The following is a 16,219-nucleotide window of genomic DNA, read 5'->3' as shown; positions in this document are numbered from 1 at the left end:
CTAAATTCATTCATTCATTCATTCATTCATTCATTCATTTTCTACCGCTTATCCTCACGAGGGTCGCGCGGGGTGCTGGAGCCTATCCCAGCTGTCTTAGGGCGAAATGCGGGGATACACCCTGGACTGGTGGCCAGCCAATCACAGGGCACATATAGACAAACAACCATTCACACTCACATTCATACCTATGGACAATTTGGAGTGGCCAATTAACCTAGCATGTTTTTGGAATGTGAGAGGAAACCGGAGTACCCGGAGAAAACCCACGCATGCACGGGGAGAACATGCAAACTCCACACAGAGATGGCCGAGGGTGGGATTGAACTCAGGTCTCCTAGCTGTGAGGTCTGCGTGCTAACCACTCGTCCGCCGTGCAGCCTTGTTCCCTAAATAATACTGAAAAATAGAATTTGAATATCAAGAAATGCCTTTTGTGTTCAGGAATTCAAGCGCATATCATAATCGTACATTTGTCATTTTTACATCAGCATCTTTATTCAATGTGAGGCTAAACCTTGGTTCTTGATGAGCCAATAAAAGCCTACCAATGGCTTCCAAACCATGCTTTGGGCACCCCTGTTGTCAGAGCTCAATTAAGTCATTAAATGTCATTCACAGGTGGTCGTTGAAACGGACAGCACACACAGAGTAGGTTGTGGTGTTCTTGTGCTCGACATGTATAGACCCCTGACGTTCACAAACAACCGGTTCTTTTGAACGGCTCTTTAACATGAACGATGGGAACCCAGGTTACATGGGTTACATATGCAAATCACGCCACGTTGTGCACGCTGCTTTCACGTGAGTACGCCAGTGAAAACACCGAAACACATGAATTCCGCCTGCTGCAGCAGCGAATGAGAGTCAGTCGAAGTAGTTTTGTTCAGTATTATTAGAACTGAGAGTCTAAAATCAGTTGTATATGAATGTTCATTGTAGCCTGCTTTGTTTTTTAATGTTTATACGTGTTCAAGTCGACCAGTCCAGGGTGTACCCTGCATAGAAAATAGAAAATGGATGTACCCGTTCAATTTGTACAAAGGGTAATTCAAAATAGTTGACGTCACTGGAATATTTACAATGAATCCATCTTAGATTTTAAAGTAAGGTGCCCGTTCATTCATTCGCCGCAGTGATTATTTTCAAGATAAAACAAGGCCAGCCCAGGCTGGCTGGTTTAAAACTTAATAAATATGAAATACGCCAGTTTTGTGAACGGCTCTTTAAAAGGAACGGCTCACCAAGATACTGCTCCCATCAAAGAGCCCGAAAAGCAAATCCCGCTTCTCCATAGGCATTCTGCATAGCGGCATTGAGGCTATGGCGACGTCTATTGGTCACATTTGGTATTACAGTGTCACACTTTACTATCAAGGCATGTGTCATTGTGGATGGATTAAAAGCTGAGCTACTGAATTCATTAGCCAATACACGCAGTTGTAAATACATATACCGGAGCTATACAAAATAAAAGTCTAAAATTCTCAAGTTTCAATCAGGCTCTTAAAGAAATTAATCAGTGTCACATTTTTGATCTTTTCTTTAAAATGTTGCTATTCTCACAAATTTTAACAACGTTTACGACATGGAGGTGATCGTGGTTTTATGTTGTAGCTCCGAGTTCGATCACCAACTAGCAGAGGGACTTCCGGTAGTGATAGTGGAGGTCCACTAAAGCGTTAGCTAAACTGGAAAGTAATTCATTCATTCATTTTCTACCGCTTTTCCTCACGAGGGTCGCGGGGGGTGCTGGAGCCTATCCTGTCTTCGGGCATAAGGCGGGGTACACCCTAGACTGGTCGCCAGCACATATAGACAAACAACCATTCACACTCACATTCATACCTATGGACAATTTGGAGTGGCCAATTAACCTAGCATGTTAGCATGTTTTTGGAATGTGGGAGGAAACCGGAGTACCCGGAGATAACCCACGCATGCACGGGGAGAACATGCAAACTCCACACAGAGATGTGTGAGGTCTGCGCGCTAGACCCCTAGACCACCGCGCCGCCCCGGAAACTAATTGTTCTTCTAAATTAAATTTATACTGTACTTATTTAGTTGAATCCAATTATCATATTGACGGACAGATGTGTTATCGTTAAATAGCTAAACCAGCTAGGGTGTTTGTAGCATACCCGGAAATCCTACTGTCCTCCCAGAATCCCTTGCGTCGTAGGAAATATCACTTATTACATCCCTGTATGTTTGTATGGAATGAGTTCAGATGGCAAGTGATTGTGTTGCTATACAGTAGTAATACTACATGCTAATCACTGGAGTGAATAAGCGTCAGGCTCTGCACCGTCACTAACACTTGTAGGTGTCGGAATGGGGTGACCGAGGCGCCGGCGTTTCTGCAGTACACTCTTGTTTCTCTTCAGATCGTATAAATCTTTCGCCTTTTACTAAAGATTTCCGTGGGGAGGAACAACAAGAGTTTTATCCAATTTTTTGATGCCCTGCGAAAGTGGGGCTTTCTCTCGTGTTAAGAACAATGACTCTCACAACTCTGACTAAAGCAATGTAAATATTGCCACACAATGTAGTCCACAGAGGGCGCATAACCATAATAGTTACTATTATAGTTAGTTGAAGCGCCGAAGAACTAGAGTCTGAGGCGGGGTGTCGAACATGGGAGAAAGCTTTATTCTTTCAAACATTAACTCACACTCCTCTCTACGTGAGACAGAACCGCACACCTTGTAACCACAACAGGAAGATAAACCCCCTCTCCCTCGCGCCCACCCTTCCGGGTGGCAACCATACCCCTATCAATCGTTCCGGAGGGAATTATATACCGGTAACGCAGCACTACACAGTACTATTTAAATGCTACTAGTCAAATAAATATTTTAAAGCCGAGAAATGAAATTGCGAATATTAGGGATGAACTGTTTATTTACAATACAGTGAAAGATGACTAATAACAAGAAACTAACTATTTTACTATCCAAAACGGAACGGTGTCGTGTGCTGCACTGTAGATCCAACAGGGGGCGCTGTTTAAACAAGTCAGCTCACTCAACGCTTGCATTGTGTGCTGCTTCTTAAATCAAGTGACATAGTTTGGTCTGCACCGTCACTAACACTTGTAGATGTCGGAATGGGGTGACCACGGCGCCGGCATTTCTACACTACACTCTTGTTTCTCTTCAGATCGTATAAATCTTTCGCCTTTTACTAAAGATTTCCGTGGGGAGGAACAGCAAGAGTTTTATTAAATTTTTTGACGCCCTGTTTCAACGGGGCTTTCTCTTCTGTTGAATAATAATTGATGAAACTTAAACCAGTTGGCGTGATGTCAGAAGTTTGTAATCACATAGATCCAGCCAAGGTGACTATCTACTGTATTTCTACATTGTCACACTAATGATGATTATATAGTAAAATATAGAAGGATAGTTAGATGGGCTCTCTTTTGTTCTTTAAAGGACACACCTGCCTAGAGGAAAACATCAGACAGAAGTGGTTGGTGTGTCAGATTCCTGACAAGCAAGAGAAAAATATGTGAACACAGGTAAATCTGGATTATCCGCCAAACCGTTGCTGAAGCCGGATGCCTTTCCAACATTACTTGGTCATGTTGAAGAGTCAGAAGAGCAAACTGGAAGTAACCATTGAATTGATCAGTGTCCTAGGTGTGTCTCTTTAGTGTAAATAAGCGCTTGTCTGTGTAGCATTATAGAGTGTGCACACAGGGAGCCAGCCTTACCAGCATGCATGCAAATGACAAGCTCACCCATGTCTGGAGTTGCTAATAGCCTTTTCCACCACAATCAGTGGGTCGACTGAGTCTTTTTACACACGGCTAGCTTGGCAGTAGTCTGGAAGTCCTCCAGAGCGCTTGGGAGTGTGATCAATCACATCGGAGTGGGTGGAATAAATGAAAACAGAGCGTTTTGGAAATTCAAGGAAATCCAGCTGAGATAGGTGCAGATTCTGGAAGATGTAGAAAGAAGGTTATGGTGTGTAGCTGCGTTATAGGAGTCCACAACTCAACACAAAGGGCACCATAGGTCCCATTTTAGGAAACAGACTCTGTTGAGGCAGATGGAACATTTTGGTCAAATCAGTGCGATGGGAAAATACTTTACTGCCACAGGACCAACAAATCAGCTGGGATAGTTTCATTGTTTAAGAACTTTCAGAACAAGGTACACTCTTATAGGAAATAGTTTCGGCATTAATGATAATGTTTGTTGCTTTTGTGATGGGAAAATTGAGACTGAACACTTGTACTATGGATGTATGCACGGTAAAGTACTATGGGATGTTGTTCATTATTCATTCATTTTCTACTGTTTATCCTCACGAGGGTCGCAGGCGTGCTGGAGCCTATCCCAGCTGTCTTCGAGCGAGTGGCGGGGTACTGAATGGGCGCCAGCCAATCACAGGGCACATATAGACAAACAACCATTCACACCACACTCACACATTATTCATTTACTTTGTTATTATTGGTTATTTATGTGTGAATCATTTCATTGGACTTGCTTTATTTTTTATGTCACAGCCTATTTGGACATTTCCTTTTCGGAATCTTACTTGACGTTCATGCCACGTTTGTTTTTGTGTATATACTGTACGTCGTATGCGTGTTCTAGTGCGCCACAGATGAGCGAGCCAATCAGCGAGCGTGCTTGTAGCAAACGGAAGTTATGTTGTTGTCATCTTCGTGAAAATAAAAGTCCCTAAGCATCAAGGTTCAATCAATAAAATGCAATTACTACGTGTGCTGTTTTTCAGATGTTCGTTAACATTTTATATATTCAGAAATATGTGCGAGAGCATAACCTTTTTAACAACGTTTACAAAATGAAGAAGGTGATCGTGGTTTTATGTTGAAGCTCCGCGTTCGATCACCAACTAGCAAAGGTACTTCCGGTAGCACTCCACTATCCCTAAAGCGTTAGCTAAACTGGAACTAACTGTTCTTCTAAATTAAATTAATACTGTACTTATTTAGTTGAATCCAACTATCATATTGACGGACAGATGTGTTATCGTTAAATAGCTAAACCAGCTAGTGTGTTTGTAGCATACCCGGAAATTCTGCTGTCCTCCCAGAATCCCTTGCGTTGTAGAAAATATCACTTATTCCATGCGTGTATGCTTGTATGGAATGAGTTTAGATGGGAAGTGATTGTGTTGCTATACAGTAGTAATACTACATTGTAAACACTGGAGTGAATAAGAGTTAGACTTTGCACCGTCACTCACATTTGTAGGTGTCGGAATGGGGTGACCGCGGCGCCTGCATTTCCACAGTACACTCTTGTTTCTCTTCAGATCGTATAAATCTTTCGCCTTTTACTAAAGATTTCCGTGGGGAGGAACAACAAGAGTTTTGTTCAATTTTTTGATGCCCTGCGAAAGCGGGGCTTTCTCTAATGTTAAAAACAATGAAATCTGGAATCTGCGTAGCCCGCAGAGAGCGTGGTTCCGCAACTCATACATTGAAACGCGCTGCTTCTTAGATAAAGCACTACTTAAATGCTACTAGTCAAATAAATATTTCAAAGCCGATAAATGACATTGCAAATATGAGGGGGTACAATGTTTATTTACAATACAGTGAAAGATGACTAATAACAGGAAACTAACTATTTTACTATTCAAAACGAAATGGTGTCGTGTGCTGCATTGTAGATCCAACAGAGGGCGCTGTTTAACAAGTCAGCTCACTCAACGCCTGCATTGTGTGCTGCTTCTTAAATCAAGTGACATAGTTTTTGTCTGCACCGTCACTAACACTTGTAGGTGTCAGAATGGGGTGACCACGGCACCGGCATTTCCACAGTACACTCTTGTTTCTCTTCAGATCGTATAAATCTTTCGCCTTTTACTAAAGATTTCCGTGGGGAGGAACAGCAAGAGTTTTATTCAATTTTTTGATGCCCAGCGAAAGCGGGGCTTCCTATTTTTGTTCAAAGCAATCTATCACATATATAATCTATCTGGAAAGCCTGTGTCTATTATGCATTTTCAAGGTAACTTCTTTGATGAAAAAACAGCAGAGACCAGTATGGAAATTATGCTGGTGGACCAGCATAGACCTTCTGGTAGCTCTAGAAAACTTTCTGTGCAAGTTATTGTGCGTAGCTGCTCTATAGGAGTCCACAACTCTATACAAAGGGCTGAAAATGAGCATAATGATCCCCTTTGCTATAAGACAAAATCACCTAAAAAGTCATTTTCAGTGAGACATTAAGAACCTTTCATCGATAATAGAGCTTGAAAATGTTAAGTCAGAGGGACTTGAAAACTTCTTGTTTTGAGTTGTATGTCATATGACTCAATTATTTATATGAAAACACTTCATTTAACATCTTACTGCTGTTATTTATAAATGATGACTCATCTTGTTTTAGGAAATATACTCAAATTAAGACTTTTGATAACATCAGAATGCAGACTATTTTCTTACATTTCTATCAAACCACGCCCATGTGATAAAGACAAAAAACCAGAAGGAAGCTCTGGAATATTTTTTTTACTCCCTTTCTCTGTTCTTTTATACTCCCACCACATTATACCACAATGTTATAAGTGACAATAAATACTGGCATTAATTACACATTACACTTCTAGAACCACATCAGAAAACTGGAGTAGATATTGGAAAGTTTACAACCAAAGTATGTTTTTCATCATTGCCGCTCATTACAATGAGTTGTCCCCCCAGCAGCTAACAGCAAAAAGTCCCATATTATCAATAAACCAAATGCTCCTTGTCACGTCTTTGGGTGAAAGACAGAGGTGTTCACCCCGTGTGGGCCGAGGGTCCAACAGGAGGAGCGCACATTAATCGCGTGTCCAAAAAATGGCCGCTGTTAAAAGACACTTCTGTTAATGCATCATTAATGCGTTAACTTTGACAGCCCTAAAAAAAAAATATACACATATATACATGCTGCTTTTTCAGTCATTGTATTTTTATACGACTATGCACACGAAAACAAACAATCCCCTCGCCTCCTGGCTACAATCGATGGCCAAAGCCGTGGCGTAGGTAGAGAAACTTGTTGGGTGGTCACTTGAGAAGATGTCTCAGCTGATCCTGCAGGTTTTTCGAATGCTCCACACTGGAGATCAATCAGTGTGTGTTATGGCTGACAGGTGAGACAGTCATGCAACATCTTTCTACTAAACACACACTTACTTCTTCTGGATGGCCTCTTGTCTGAGTGGGATTCAAACGAGAAGGGAAATCAGCAAACTTGTTGTTTGAATGTTTGAAGTCAAATGTGTTATTTTGTTGCAAAAGACTTACTGGTATTGTAAATGTGTCGTTATTATGGACATTTTTCTCAGGCTCTGAAAGGCAGGTGATGCTGATTTATTTCAGCCGGAAGGTGATAGAAATACAAAGAATATGTTGTCGCACTTACATCTTCTGAATGCAAGATGGCATCCTCTTGAATGACCATATTTCTGGCTGCTTGGCCTAGAAGCTGAAAGAAATCATGGCTAATATTACGCAGAGTTTGAATGTTCATCACCTTTATATGTTCTGCCTCCAAACACTTCCGGTCCACTTGATTCCAAAGCGCTCCGGTTTTGTTGTCATGTGACCACATTGCATTCTCACAAGCCTTATCCAAGTCATTCAGGTGTTGACTGTCAAACGTTCACATGTCTGTTCACGCGTCTTCTTCATAGGGGGCGTTCTAGATTCTAGAAGATCTAGAAAGTTTTCTGTGCGGGTTATCATGAGTAGCTGCTCTATATGAGTCCACAACTCAATACAAATGGCCGCAAAATTAGCATGATAGGTCCCGCTTAAGCACGGGCTAGCATTAACAAAATCAAACTATCAGTCGTACAAGCTAACACTCAATGACCTTATTATAACATTAAATACCCATGGAGTGTTATAAATATGATAAATATAGTGGAAGGACCCAAAGCCATTAGTTAGTACTTCTGGTTACATTTAATGTTGAGTCAACGCAAACAACACATCGTTTTACCTCTTGGCTGCGGGATATTTTGAGCACCTGCCGCGTCAGTGCTATCACGTCTGCGCTGCAGGAACCCACTTTATCGGATAATAATCCTTTAACGGACTGACCGAACCGAGCCTGGGATTCAGCTGACGCCATTTTACTTTCCGCCGGCTAACAACGGAACGCGAATGGGGACAAAACAGTCCGGAGCGCGTCTGCCGCACAAATAGCAAGGCCAAGAGCTTTTATCTTATCCATTTTCAATTTCTACATTATAATGTCATATTGTGTTAAATTTTTAAATGTTTCCGGAAGGCGATTTATACGGAGTTGTGTGAGTGTCCTAAATAAAAAATAATTGTCCCACAGTGATTACGTCAGAAGAAGCAACCCGGAAGAGATGTACGCGACTGGTGACCTGCACTAGTTGGTCGAGAAGAGACCTGTGGGAACAGAGACAGGCTTGTCCTGGTCTATCTTCGACATTTGCGGGGAAAAAAATGGCCTGCGTCTTCGAGCATCGGAGCCAGAGAAATGTGCCATGAAAGGAAATGTAAATTCTAACCGAAGACACGTTTGGGCGCTAAGACAGATCTGTAAGTTCCAATTCAGCGTTAAACGACCGTACATTTGAATGGGAGAAGAGCCTGTCTTTATTTTGGACTGCTCTGCTGCATCTGTTTGTATTTGGATCCTTGAAGGTGCTGACGTCGCCGAAAGCAGCCACGTCGGTGGCAGTGCGAACCGCATTCCTTCTGGTCTTATTGCTGCCGTCGCCAAGTGACAAGTGACATCCGAGTGTTTTTTCGACCATGGCTCCCATGGGCATCCGCCTGTCACCGCTCGGCGTGGCCGTGTTCTGCCTTGTCGGAGTGGGCATTTTGTACCACCTTTACGCCGAGGTCATCTCCAGCAGACTGGCTGCTTTCAGGTACTCTACATTTGCAATCCACTACATGTAGCAATTGACGGACGACTGGTGTGATGTCAACTTAAAACCCATTTTTCCACTAGTGGGTTTTAATGATTGGACGTTGTAGTGTATGTTGTGATGAGGAATTCATGCCCCCCTTTCCAGCCATTCGAAGTACACAATACACACTTTGGTGTACTACAAGGAACTTCATGTGTCTATAACATCCAGCCTCCGATGACAAATCAGCAAACCATCCTGATGGGTGTGCCTCTTCCAGGATGTTGGTTCTGTTTGTTTTGTTTTATTTACTTTAATTGGCCCAGGGCAATTCCTAAAACTGTAATTAAACAAGAAAACCTAAATACAAAAATTGAATCTTTCCAGTGACGAGAGAAAAAAAGGTAATGACAAAAAGTGGGAATTTTTATATACTCACCTTTCATGGCCTCACTCTTTCGCTGATTTTTTTAAAGTGTAGTTTTTTCTTTTCAGTCTATGAAGGCACATTGTGTTCTGCGTCCTTATTGGCTACGGGAGAACCCACACGTTGTCAATCAATTTCCCTTAATACCGACCTGCACTGCCGTGTCTCCTGTTTTGTTCATCGCTAGCTAATTGCTTGCCTTACGGTGTGATCCCGAGCTCTGTTATCTTTGCAAGTTTTGTATGATTTTTTTTCAATGTCAATGAAACGTTCTGCACCTAAAAAGCAGAGAGAGATGCTAACCGGCCAAAAAGTTGGACTGAAGGAAGGTTTAAGTTATGCGGCTATTGGGCGCCATTATGGAATAAACAAACCTTAGGTTTGTTACTCAAAGGAGCGGGAAAATTGCAGCGACTGACGACTGCGGCAATATGTTTTAACAAGGATAAGAAAACGCTACAAGGAGTGAAACACGTGTGGTTCAGGTTTGAGCTTTGACAGTGTTTTAATGAAAGAAACGTGAGAAAAGTGTGGAGAGTGTAAAGTGAGGGGTTTGACAGCCTTAAAACATGTATGGCTACTTGGCGGATTTCACTTACTGTGGGCTATTTTAGTGATAAAGGAGGGAACACTGAATAGAAAATATCAAAGTCACATCCTTTTCCATTCTTGCTTTGCAAAATAAATTGTAATCATTGGCTGACGGTACATGTTGGTTTGTTTGTGCAGAAGGAAGAAGAATGTGGATCTGAGAGAACTTCTGGCTGCATCGGTGGAAGCTGCGGTTCTTGGAGGCAAAGAGGTCTGGAAAAATATTTCCCCCTAAAAATTCCAGTCACTCACACAAGCATGAATTACGACATAATGCTTTTTTTTATTGGTGAACCTATTGATGATGATGATGATAGTGTAATGGTTATTCCTACCAGATACTAGAATGGATGTTAACGTCCATGTCCCATTGATTGCCAGCTGCCTTGGCATAAAACCTGCAAACCTGTAATGGGGAGCCCAGTCACAATCACATTGTTCCTGCATCGGCCTGTCACAATAACACATGTTAGTGGTTGATAATTGCGCTATATATTATCGTCGATATTCGTGCAATTCACATTTGACCCACAACAAAGAGGCTGAAGGGCCACATGCAGCTCTGGAGCCGTTGGTTGCTGTCCCTTCAGGTATCGCAAACATGTTTGAGCCACATTAGCCTTGGTGCTTCTTTCACTCGGCTACACGGTTCAGGAATTGCTGTTTTTGACATTCACTGTCTGTTTACATTCACATTGTCGCCCAAACGCCCCAGCAAGCGTTGGCTGTCGGGACGAAGGCTAGTTGCACCTCAAGGTGCTGTGAAACTTTTCCAGTCTCTCCTCGATGGATTGACGTGACCCATCTTCATAGGTGAAGAAGGTGCGTGACGAAAACATTTTGAAGGAGAAGTCCAAGGGCAAGACAAAGGAGGGGGCAAACGAGCTTCTGACCCTGGGTGACCTGCTGTCGCACCGAAAGATGTACAACCTTCTCAGGAACACCTTCCCTGAAGTCACGGTAAGTGCACCGTTGTCAGGATTAGTAAAACGTGGGTACGTACCATGTGCCGGGATGGAGGGGTCGCCAAATCCCTCATTACATACATTCATTCATCCGCCCTCACATTAAGAGGAGGAGTACACTCTAGCAAGAATAAACTGGTAATATTCATTCATTCATTCATTTTTTACCGCTTATCCTCACAAGGGTCGCGGGCGTGCTGGAGCCTCTCCCAGCTGTCTTCAGGGGCGAGAGGCGGTGTACACTCTGGACTGGTGGCCAGCCAATCACAGGGCACATATAGACAAACAACCATTCACACCTACGGACAATTTGGAGTCGCCAACCTAACATGCGTGTGTTTTGAATGTGAGGGGAAAACCCACCCATGAATCGAACCCAGACTCCACTGTACGAAGTGAATTCCCACCGAGTAGGATTCCTAATTTAGAAATGGAATATGTTGAACTTGCAACATACAAAAGCTGTTTACCACCTTTTTAATATACTGTTTTAAACACGATTAGAGTCCTCTAGCTATAAAATAACACCCCTATAGTTACCTTTACACTTCTATTACCCAGTTTAGTAGACATAATAGTAGCATACATAACATATAAGACAAGGAAAAGTTATTTACACCTTCTAAATACAAATTTCAAAGATGATTAGAGCCCTCTTTCTATAAAAGAACACCCCTAGAGTCACCTTTAGACTCCTATTACCCAATTTAGTAGACATTATAGTTCAGTATATTACATATAAGACATTGGAAATGTATTTACACCTACTAAAAGCTGTTTACTACCTTCTTAATACACTTTTTAAACATGATTAGAGCCTTCAAGCTATTAAGTAACACCCCTATAGTCACCTTTACACTTCCATTACCCAATTTAGTAGACATACTAGTAGCAATAGTAGCTTATAGATAACATATAAGACATGGGAAATGTATTTACACCTTCTAAATACACTTTTTAAATATGATTGGAGCCCCCAAGCTATAAAATAACACCCCTATAGTCACCTTTATACTCCTGTTAGCCAATTTAGTAGACATCATAGAAGAATATAACATATAAGACTTATTTACACCTTTTAAATACACTTTTAAAAACATGATTAGGGCCATCTCGCTCTAAAATAACACTCCAAAAATAACACACACGAACACACACATTAGTGTTGCCAGCTCCTTTGATCGCGGGGGTGTCCATACTTTGTCTTTTTGCTCCCCCCACCAGGTAATCAGCGAGGAACATGACAACTTGGTGGATCAGGCCGCAGTCTGGAGTCAGGTCATTCCAGCGGAGATCCTCGACAAGATGGAAGGAGGCAAGGAAGTTCCCGCTGAGAGTGTCACTGTGTGGATCGATCCTTTAGATGCCACGCAGGAATACACAGGTGGACATTTCATGATGTTGATGTTTCATTGACATTTAATTGAACGTAATTCACACCCTCATCATGGCCTGCAGAGAACCTGGTCAAGTATGTGACCACCATGGTGTGTGTGGCTGTGGACGGGAAACCAGTGATTGGGGTCATCCACCAGCCATTCACCGGCTTCACTGGTAAGTGACGACACCTCACACTCCCACACACCCCCCACCGCCCTCCAAATATAAAGTACAGTGTCAAGAAAGTGACTTATTCATGATAATAACATGAAAATAGTATCACTGATATTCACTGAGAAAAATGAAATTGATGGATAAAAAAGAAGCTAAAATACACTTCCAGTCATAGCTAGCTTCCACGCGGCGAAAGTTGTGTGGAAATGCATTCTCGACATCCCATCGTCAGCATTTGTGCATGTTCATGTCTGTCCTTTCTCTCAGCGTGGGCGCTGGTGCATCAGGGATCCAATATGTCCGCCCGCTCGGCCTACAGCGTCACCCCCCCTAAAGTCATTGTGTCCCGTTCCCACTCGGGGAAAGTCAGGAGCTATATCCAGGATGCGTTTGGAAACACTACAGCCATCATTCATGCAGGAGGAGCCGGTGAGTGGCTTTGTCTTGGATTCTACCTGTGTGGCGGTGGCAGTCATCAATTGTCATGGAAACAAACACCTCCCTTAGTCACGACGCAAGCAACAATAACACATGAGGAACACACAATGTAACTGCCGCATACAAGACCATGCTAACGCACCAATAGATGCACCTCTCACCGCCTTCCCAGCATGCCTCGGACGTTATAAATGAGGATACACTGTACATCCTGAATTGTGAATAAATCAGCTGATCATCTTCTCCCCCCTCCCCCAGGGTACAAGGTCCTGTCTCTCCTGCAAATGCCACCAGGTGATCGAGAGGCCATAGACCAAGCCGACGTTTACATTCACATCACTTTCATTAAAAAATGGGACATCTGCGCTGGTGCAGCACTCTTGACCTCACTGGGTAATTGATTATTTTAATATTCATTTATAATACATCGGTAACTCCGTTCATTTTTTGAACAATGTGGTTATAGCACAAAATGTGTGTGTAGGGGGGGGATTCCAACAAAACTAGCTGAAGTGGTGTTAAATGTTCAGTAGTCCATTTGTCATTACTTTTGCATCGTATTCTGCATGTAAAACTATAATTACTGTCAACAAAATGGTTTTTTTGTTAACATTTTTGGGTGGATTTAGTACATTCTTTTCATTGCTATTGGTTTGAGTCCGACCTTCTGGAACGGATTGAACCGAGGCACCGCTGCATTCGAAATATTGATGATCATATTAGAAATTAATATTAATTAATTTTCTACCGCTTATCCTCACGAGGGTCGTGGGGGCATGCTGGAGCCTATCCCAGCTGTCTTCGGACGAGAGGTGGGGTACACCCTGGACTGGTGCCAGCCAATCACAGGGCACATATAGACAAACAACCATTCACACTCACATTCATACCTATGGACAATTTGGAGTCGCCAATTAACCTAGCATGTTTTTGGAATGTGGGAGGAAACCGGAGTACCCGGAGAAAACCCACGCATGCATGGGGAGAACATGCAAACTCCACAAAGAGATGGCCGAGGGTGGGATTGAACTTGGGTGTCCTAGCTGTGAGTTCTGCGCACTAACCACTTGAACGCCGTGCAACCCATATCATATTAAATTATATTATAATTTCACATAATTTGATATAAATAGTCACAACTCGGGCTGACAGTCGATTAAAATATTTGATCACAATTAATCAAATTTTGTCCATAGTTAACTAAGAATTAACACATGCACGGGGAGAACATGAAACTCCTCACAGAGATGAGAAATGAATATATATGCATAAATAAATACCATCTTATGACTTCTAATGATCATAAAAAGAGTTCATAGAACATCCAAGCAGTAATTTATTTCCTATCCTGGTTGCAGGGGGACACATGACATCTCTGAAGGGAGAGGACATTGACTACAGTGGGACGCCTCTCACCAAAGGAGGACTGGTGGCCAGCGTGGGTGTGGATCACAAGGCCATACTGGAGAAGCTGCCAAACTGGGATCCTGACCAGCAGTGAAAGACCTGACACCAAAATGGCTGCTACTGTAACTGGGATACTTTGGTACGTCGTCTCAGAGCTTGCTTTTTCCCCAGAGTGGTGGATTCGACATTATAACAGGACCTCACAATGAAGAGAAGACAAGCCCGTTGTCAATCATGCAATTTATCGTCATCACCACGGGCGGCCGGGCAGGACAGCAAAGCCAACATGGCTGCCACTGGGAACCACATCGGCCTACTTGAATACACAGTACAGGTCGCCTGGTAAAATGTTACATGCAAGGTGGAACGGTTCAGAAACATAAACCAAGTCATTCATAAATAAACCAAACACATAAGATTGAAAGTGACGCATTTTCTTTTATCCGGTTATTCTTTGTTCTGTGGAAAAACTGAAAAGTACAAAAAGCAAAGTATTTTTCTTCCATAACAAATAATTTAAACCTGATGAATCCGTTCCCAGAAATATTAACAATTATGGCGGGAACAACCATGATGACGACATCTTTGTACTAGTCTTTCTTTTTGTCAGGACTTGCAACTTTCTTTGGCCTCATGGTGGGTTATTTCGCAGTCGTACTCAGTTAAACAAAAGAAAAAAAAAACAAGTCATCAACCCTACGGTGCTTTGTTTGGGCACTCTGTTCCACCACACGCCGCCCCTTATCCCTTCAAAGATAGTCTGAAGACACTGTTGTCTCCTACATTCAGCTTCAGCGGAATTCAGTGCTGGTAAAATGGTACAATGCATGGCGCACACACGAGGAGGAGGAGTGCACATGCTGGACTCATGTGGACTTGATGGAGGACTCGAGCCAACTACCAAATACTTCCATAAGGATGTGATGTTGGCATGTAAATATCATCTGCTATTGGAGTCTTTCAAGTGATAAGTCAGCTAGGACAATAGTGCCATTTGTTCCATCAAGAGGCTTATGGTTCTTTTTCTTTGTGCATAAATATATTTATATACAGGATAATGGCTGGGTGAATCCATCATTTGTTGTCTCAATTGAAAGCAAGCTATTAATTAAATCAAATTTTAGTAATATGGATTGTGATGATGTAAATTTAATAAATACAAGTTAAGAAAAACATATTGTGCTTTGGTTCTTCATTTTGCTTTTCCCTTCAGGAGTCGCTACAGCAAATCAATCTCCATCCAACCATGTCTTCTGCATCTGTCTCTCCCCTCATGTCCTCCTTCACTACATCCATAAACCTCCTCTGGTCTTCCTCTACCCCTACCTGGCAGCATCCTTCTACCAATATATTCACTATCCCTCCTCTGGACATGTCCCAACCATCTCAGTCTGGCTGATAACTGACTTTATCTCTCTAAACATGTAATGTCCCTCTGATGTACTCCTTCCTGATCCTATCCATCCTGGTCACACCCAATGAGAACCTTTTTTTCATTCATTCATTCAGGGTTGCGGGGGGTGCTGGAGCCTATCCCAGCTGTCTTGGGGTATACATATAGACAAACAACCATTCACACTCAGATTCATACCTATGGACAATTTGGAGTGGCCAATTAACCTAGCATGTTTTTGGAATGGGAGAGGAAACCGGACCACGCATGCACGGGGAGAACATGCAAACTCCACACAGAGATGGCCAAGGGTGGGATTGAACCCTGGTCTCCTAGCTGTGAGGTCTGTGCGCTAACCACTAGACCGCCGCGCAGCCCCCAATGAGAACCTCAGCATCCTCATCTCTGCTACCTCCAGTTCTGCTTCCTGTGTCAATGTTTCATGTTTCATGGGGGGTAGGGGCGCCAGTTCCAGCCAGAATTGCCACTGCTCCTAACCCAAAGAACTTCAGCATCCTCATCTCTGCTACCTCCAGTTCTGCTTCCTTTCTTTTCCTCAGTGGCACTGTCTCT

At 42.6% G+C, this 16,219-nt stretch overlaps 2 protein-coding genes and 4 non-coding genes across 6 annotated transcripts; 5 read left to right on the top strand and 1 right to left on the bottom strand.

Annotated features, from left to right (window-relative positions):
• The first annotated feature begins 2,370 nt into the window (after positions 1-2,370).
• LOC131110078 (U5 spliceosomal RNA) lies at positions 2,371-2,484 on the top strand. The gene has a single exon (XR_009120842.1). It is a non-coding gene; the product is annotated as a U5 spliceosomal RNA (small nuclear RNA).
• Positions 2,485-3,145: 661 nt separating this feature from the next.
• Positions 3,146-3,259, top strand: LOC131110067 (U5 spliceosomal RNA). Its single transcript, XR_009120831.1, has one exon. It is a non-coding gene; the product is annotated as a U5 spliceosomal RNA (small nuclear RNA).
• A 2,019-nt stretch (positions 3,260-5,278) lies between these two features.
• On the top strand, positions 5,279-5,392 carry LOC131110077 (U5 spliceosomal RNA). The gene has a single exon (XR_009120841.1). It is a non-coding gene; the product is annotated as a U5 spliceosomal RNA (small nuclear RNA).
• Positions 5,393-5,535: 143 nt separating this feature from the next.
• On the bottom strand, positions 5,536-8,331 carry borcs7 (BLOC-1 related complex subunit 7). The gene is made up of 5 exons (XM_058061363.1): positions 7,983-8,331; positions 7,401-7,463; positions 7,283-7,326; positions 7,172-7,192; positions 5,536-7,094 (listed from the first exon to the last, which is right to left on the bottom strand). Exons 1-5 carry the CDS (start codon positions 8,112-8,114, stop codon positions 7,043-7,045), a joined length of 312 nt encoding a protein of 103 aa, XP_057917346.1. The 5' UTR covers positions 8,115-8,331; the 3' UTR covers positions 5,536-7,042.
• Positions 5,811-5,924, top strand: LOC131110070 (U5 spliceosomal RNA). The gene has a single exon (XR_009120834.1). It is a non-coding gene; the product is annotated as a U5 spliceosomal RNA (small nuclear RNA).
• On the top strand, positions 8,311-15,429 carry bpnt2 (3'(2'), 5'-bisphosphate nucleotidase 2). The gene is made up of 9 exons (XM_058061360.1): positions 8,311-8,554; positions 8,660-8,889; positions 10,028-10,100; positions 10,703-10,849; positions 12,079-12,238; positions 12,313-12,408; positions 12,676-12,837; positions 13,105-13,239; positions 14,205-15,429. Exons 2-9 carry the CDS (start codon positions 8,771-8,773, stop codon positions 14,345-14,347), a joined length of 1,035 nt encoding a protein of 344 aa, XP_057917343.1. The 5' UTR covers positions 8,311-8,554; positions 8,660-8,770; the 3' UTR covers positions 14,348-15,429.
• Positions 15,430-16,219: the final 790 nt, after the last annotated feature.

This window comes from Doryrhamphus excisus, chromosome 22, assembly GCF_030265055.1.
Source record: "Doryrhamphus excisus isolate RoL2022-K1 chromosome 22, RoL_Dexc_1.0, whole genome shotgun sequence".
Lineage (NCBI taxonomy): Eukaryota > Metazoa > Chordata > Actinopteri > Syngnathiformes > Syngnathidae > Doryrhamphus > Doryrhamphus excisus.
The sequence above is the reverse complement of the archived record's forward strand: the minus strand, read 5'-3'. Positions and strand labels throughout refer to the sequence as shown.

Coding starts and splice junctions, on each gene's coding strand:
- borcs7 (XM_058061363.1), bottom strand. CDS start 8,114: ATGGCGTCAGCTGAATCCCAGGCTCGGTTCGGTCAGTCCGTTAAAGGA. Junction 7,464..7,982: donor AAATATCCCGCAGCCAAGAG/GTAAAACGATGT, acceptor GATTTCTTTCAG/CTTCTAGGCCAAGCAGCCAG. Junction 7,327..7,400: donor CCATCTTGCATTCAGAAGAT/GTAAGTGCGACA, acceptor CCTGCCTTTCAG/AGCCTGAGAAAAATGTCCAT.
- bpnt2 (XM_058061360.1), top strand. CDS start 8,771: ATGGCTCCCATGGGCATCCGCCTGTCACCGCTCGGCGTGGCCGTGTTC. Junction 8,890..10,027: donor AGCAGACTGGCTGCTTTCAG/GTACTCTACATT, acceptor TTGTTTGTGCAG/AAGGAAGAAGAATGTGGATC. Junction 10,850..12,078: donor ACACCTTCCCTGAAGTCACG/GTAAGTGCACCG, acceptor TCCCCCCACCAG/GTAATCAGCGAGGAACATGA.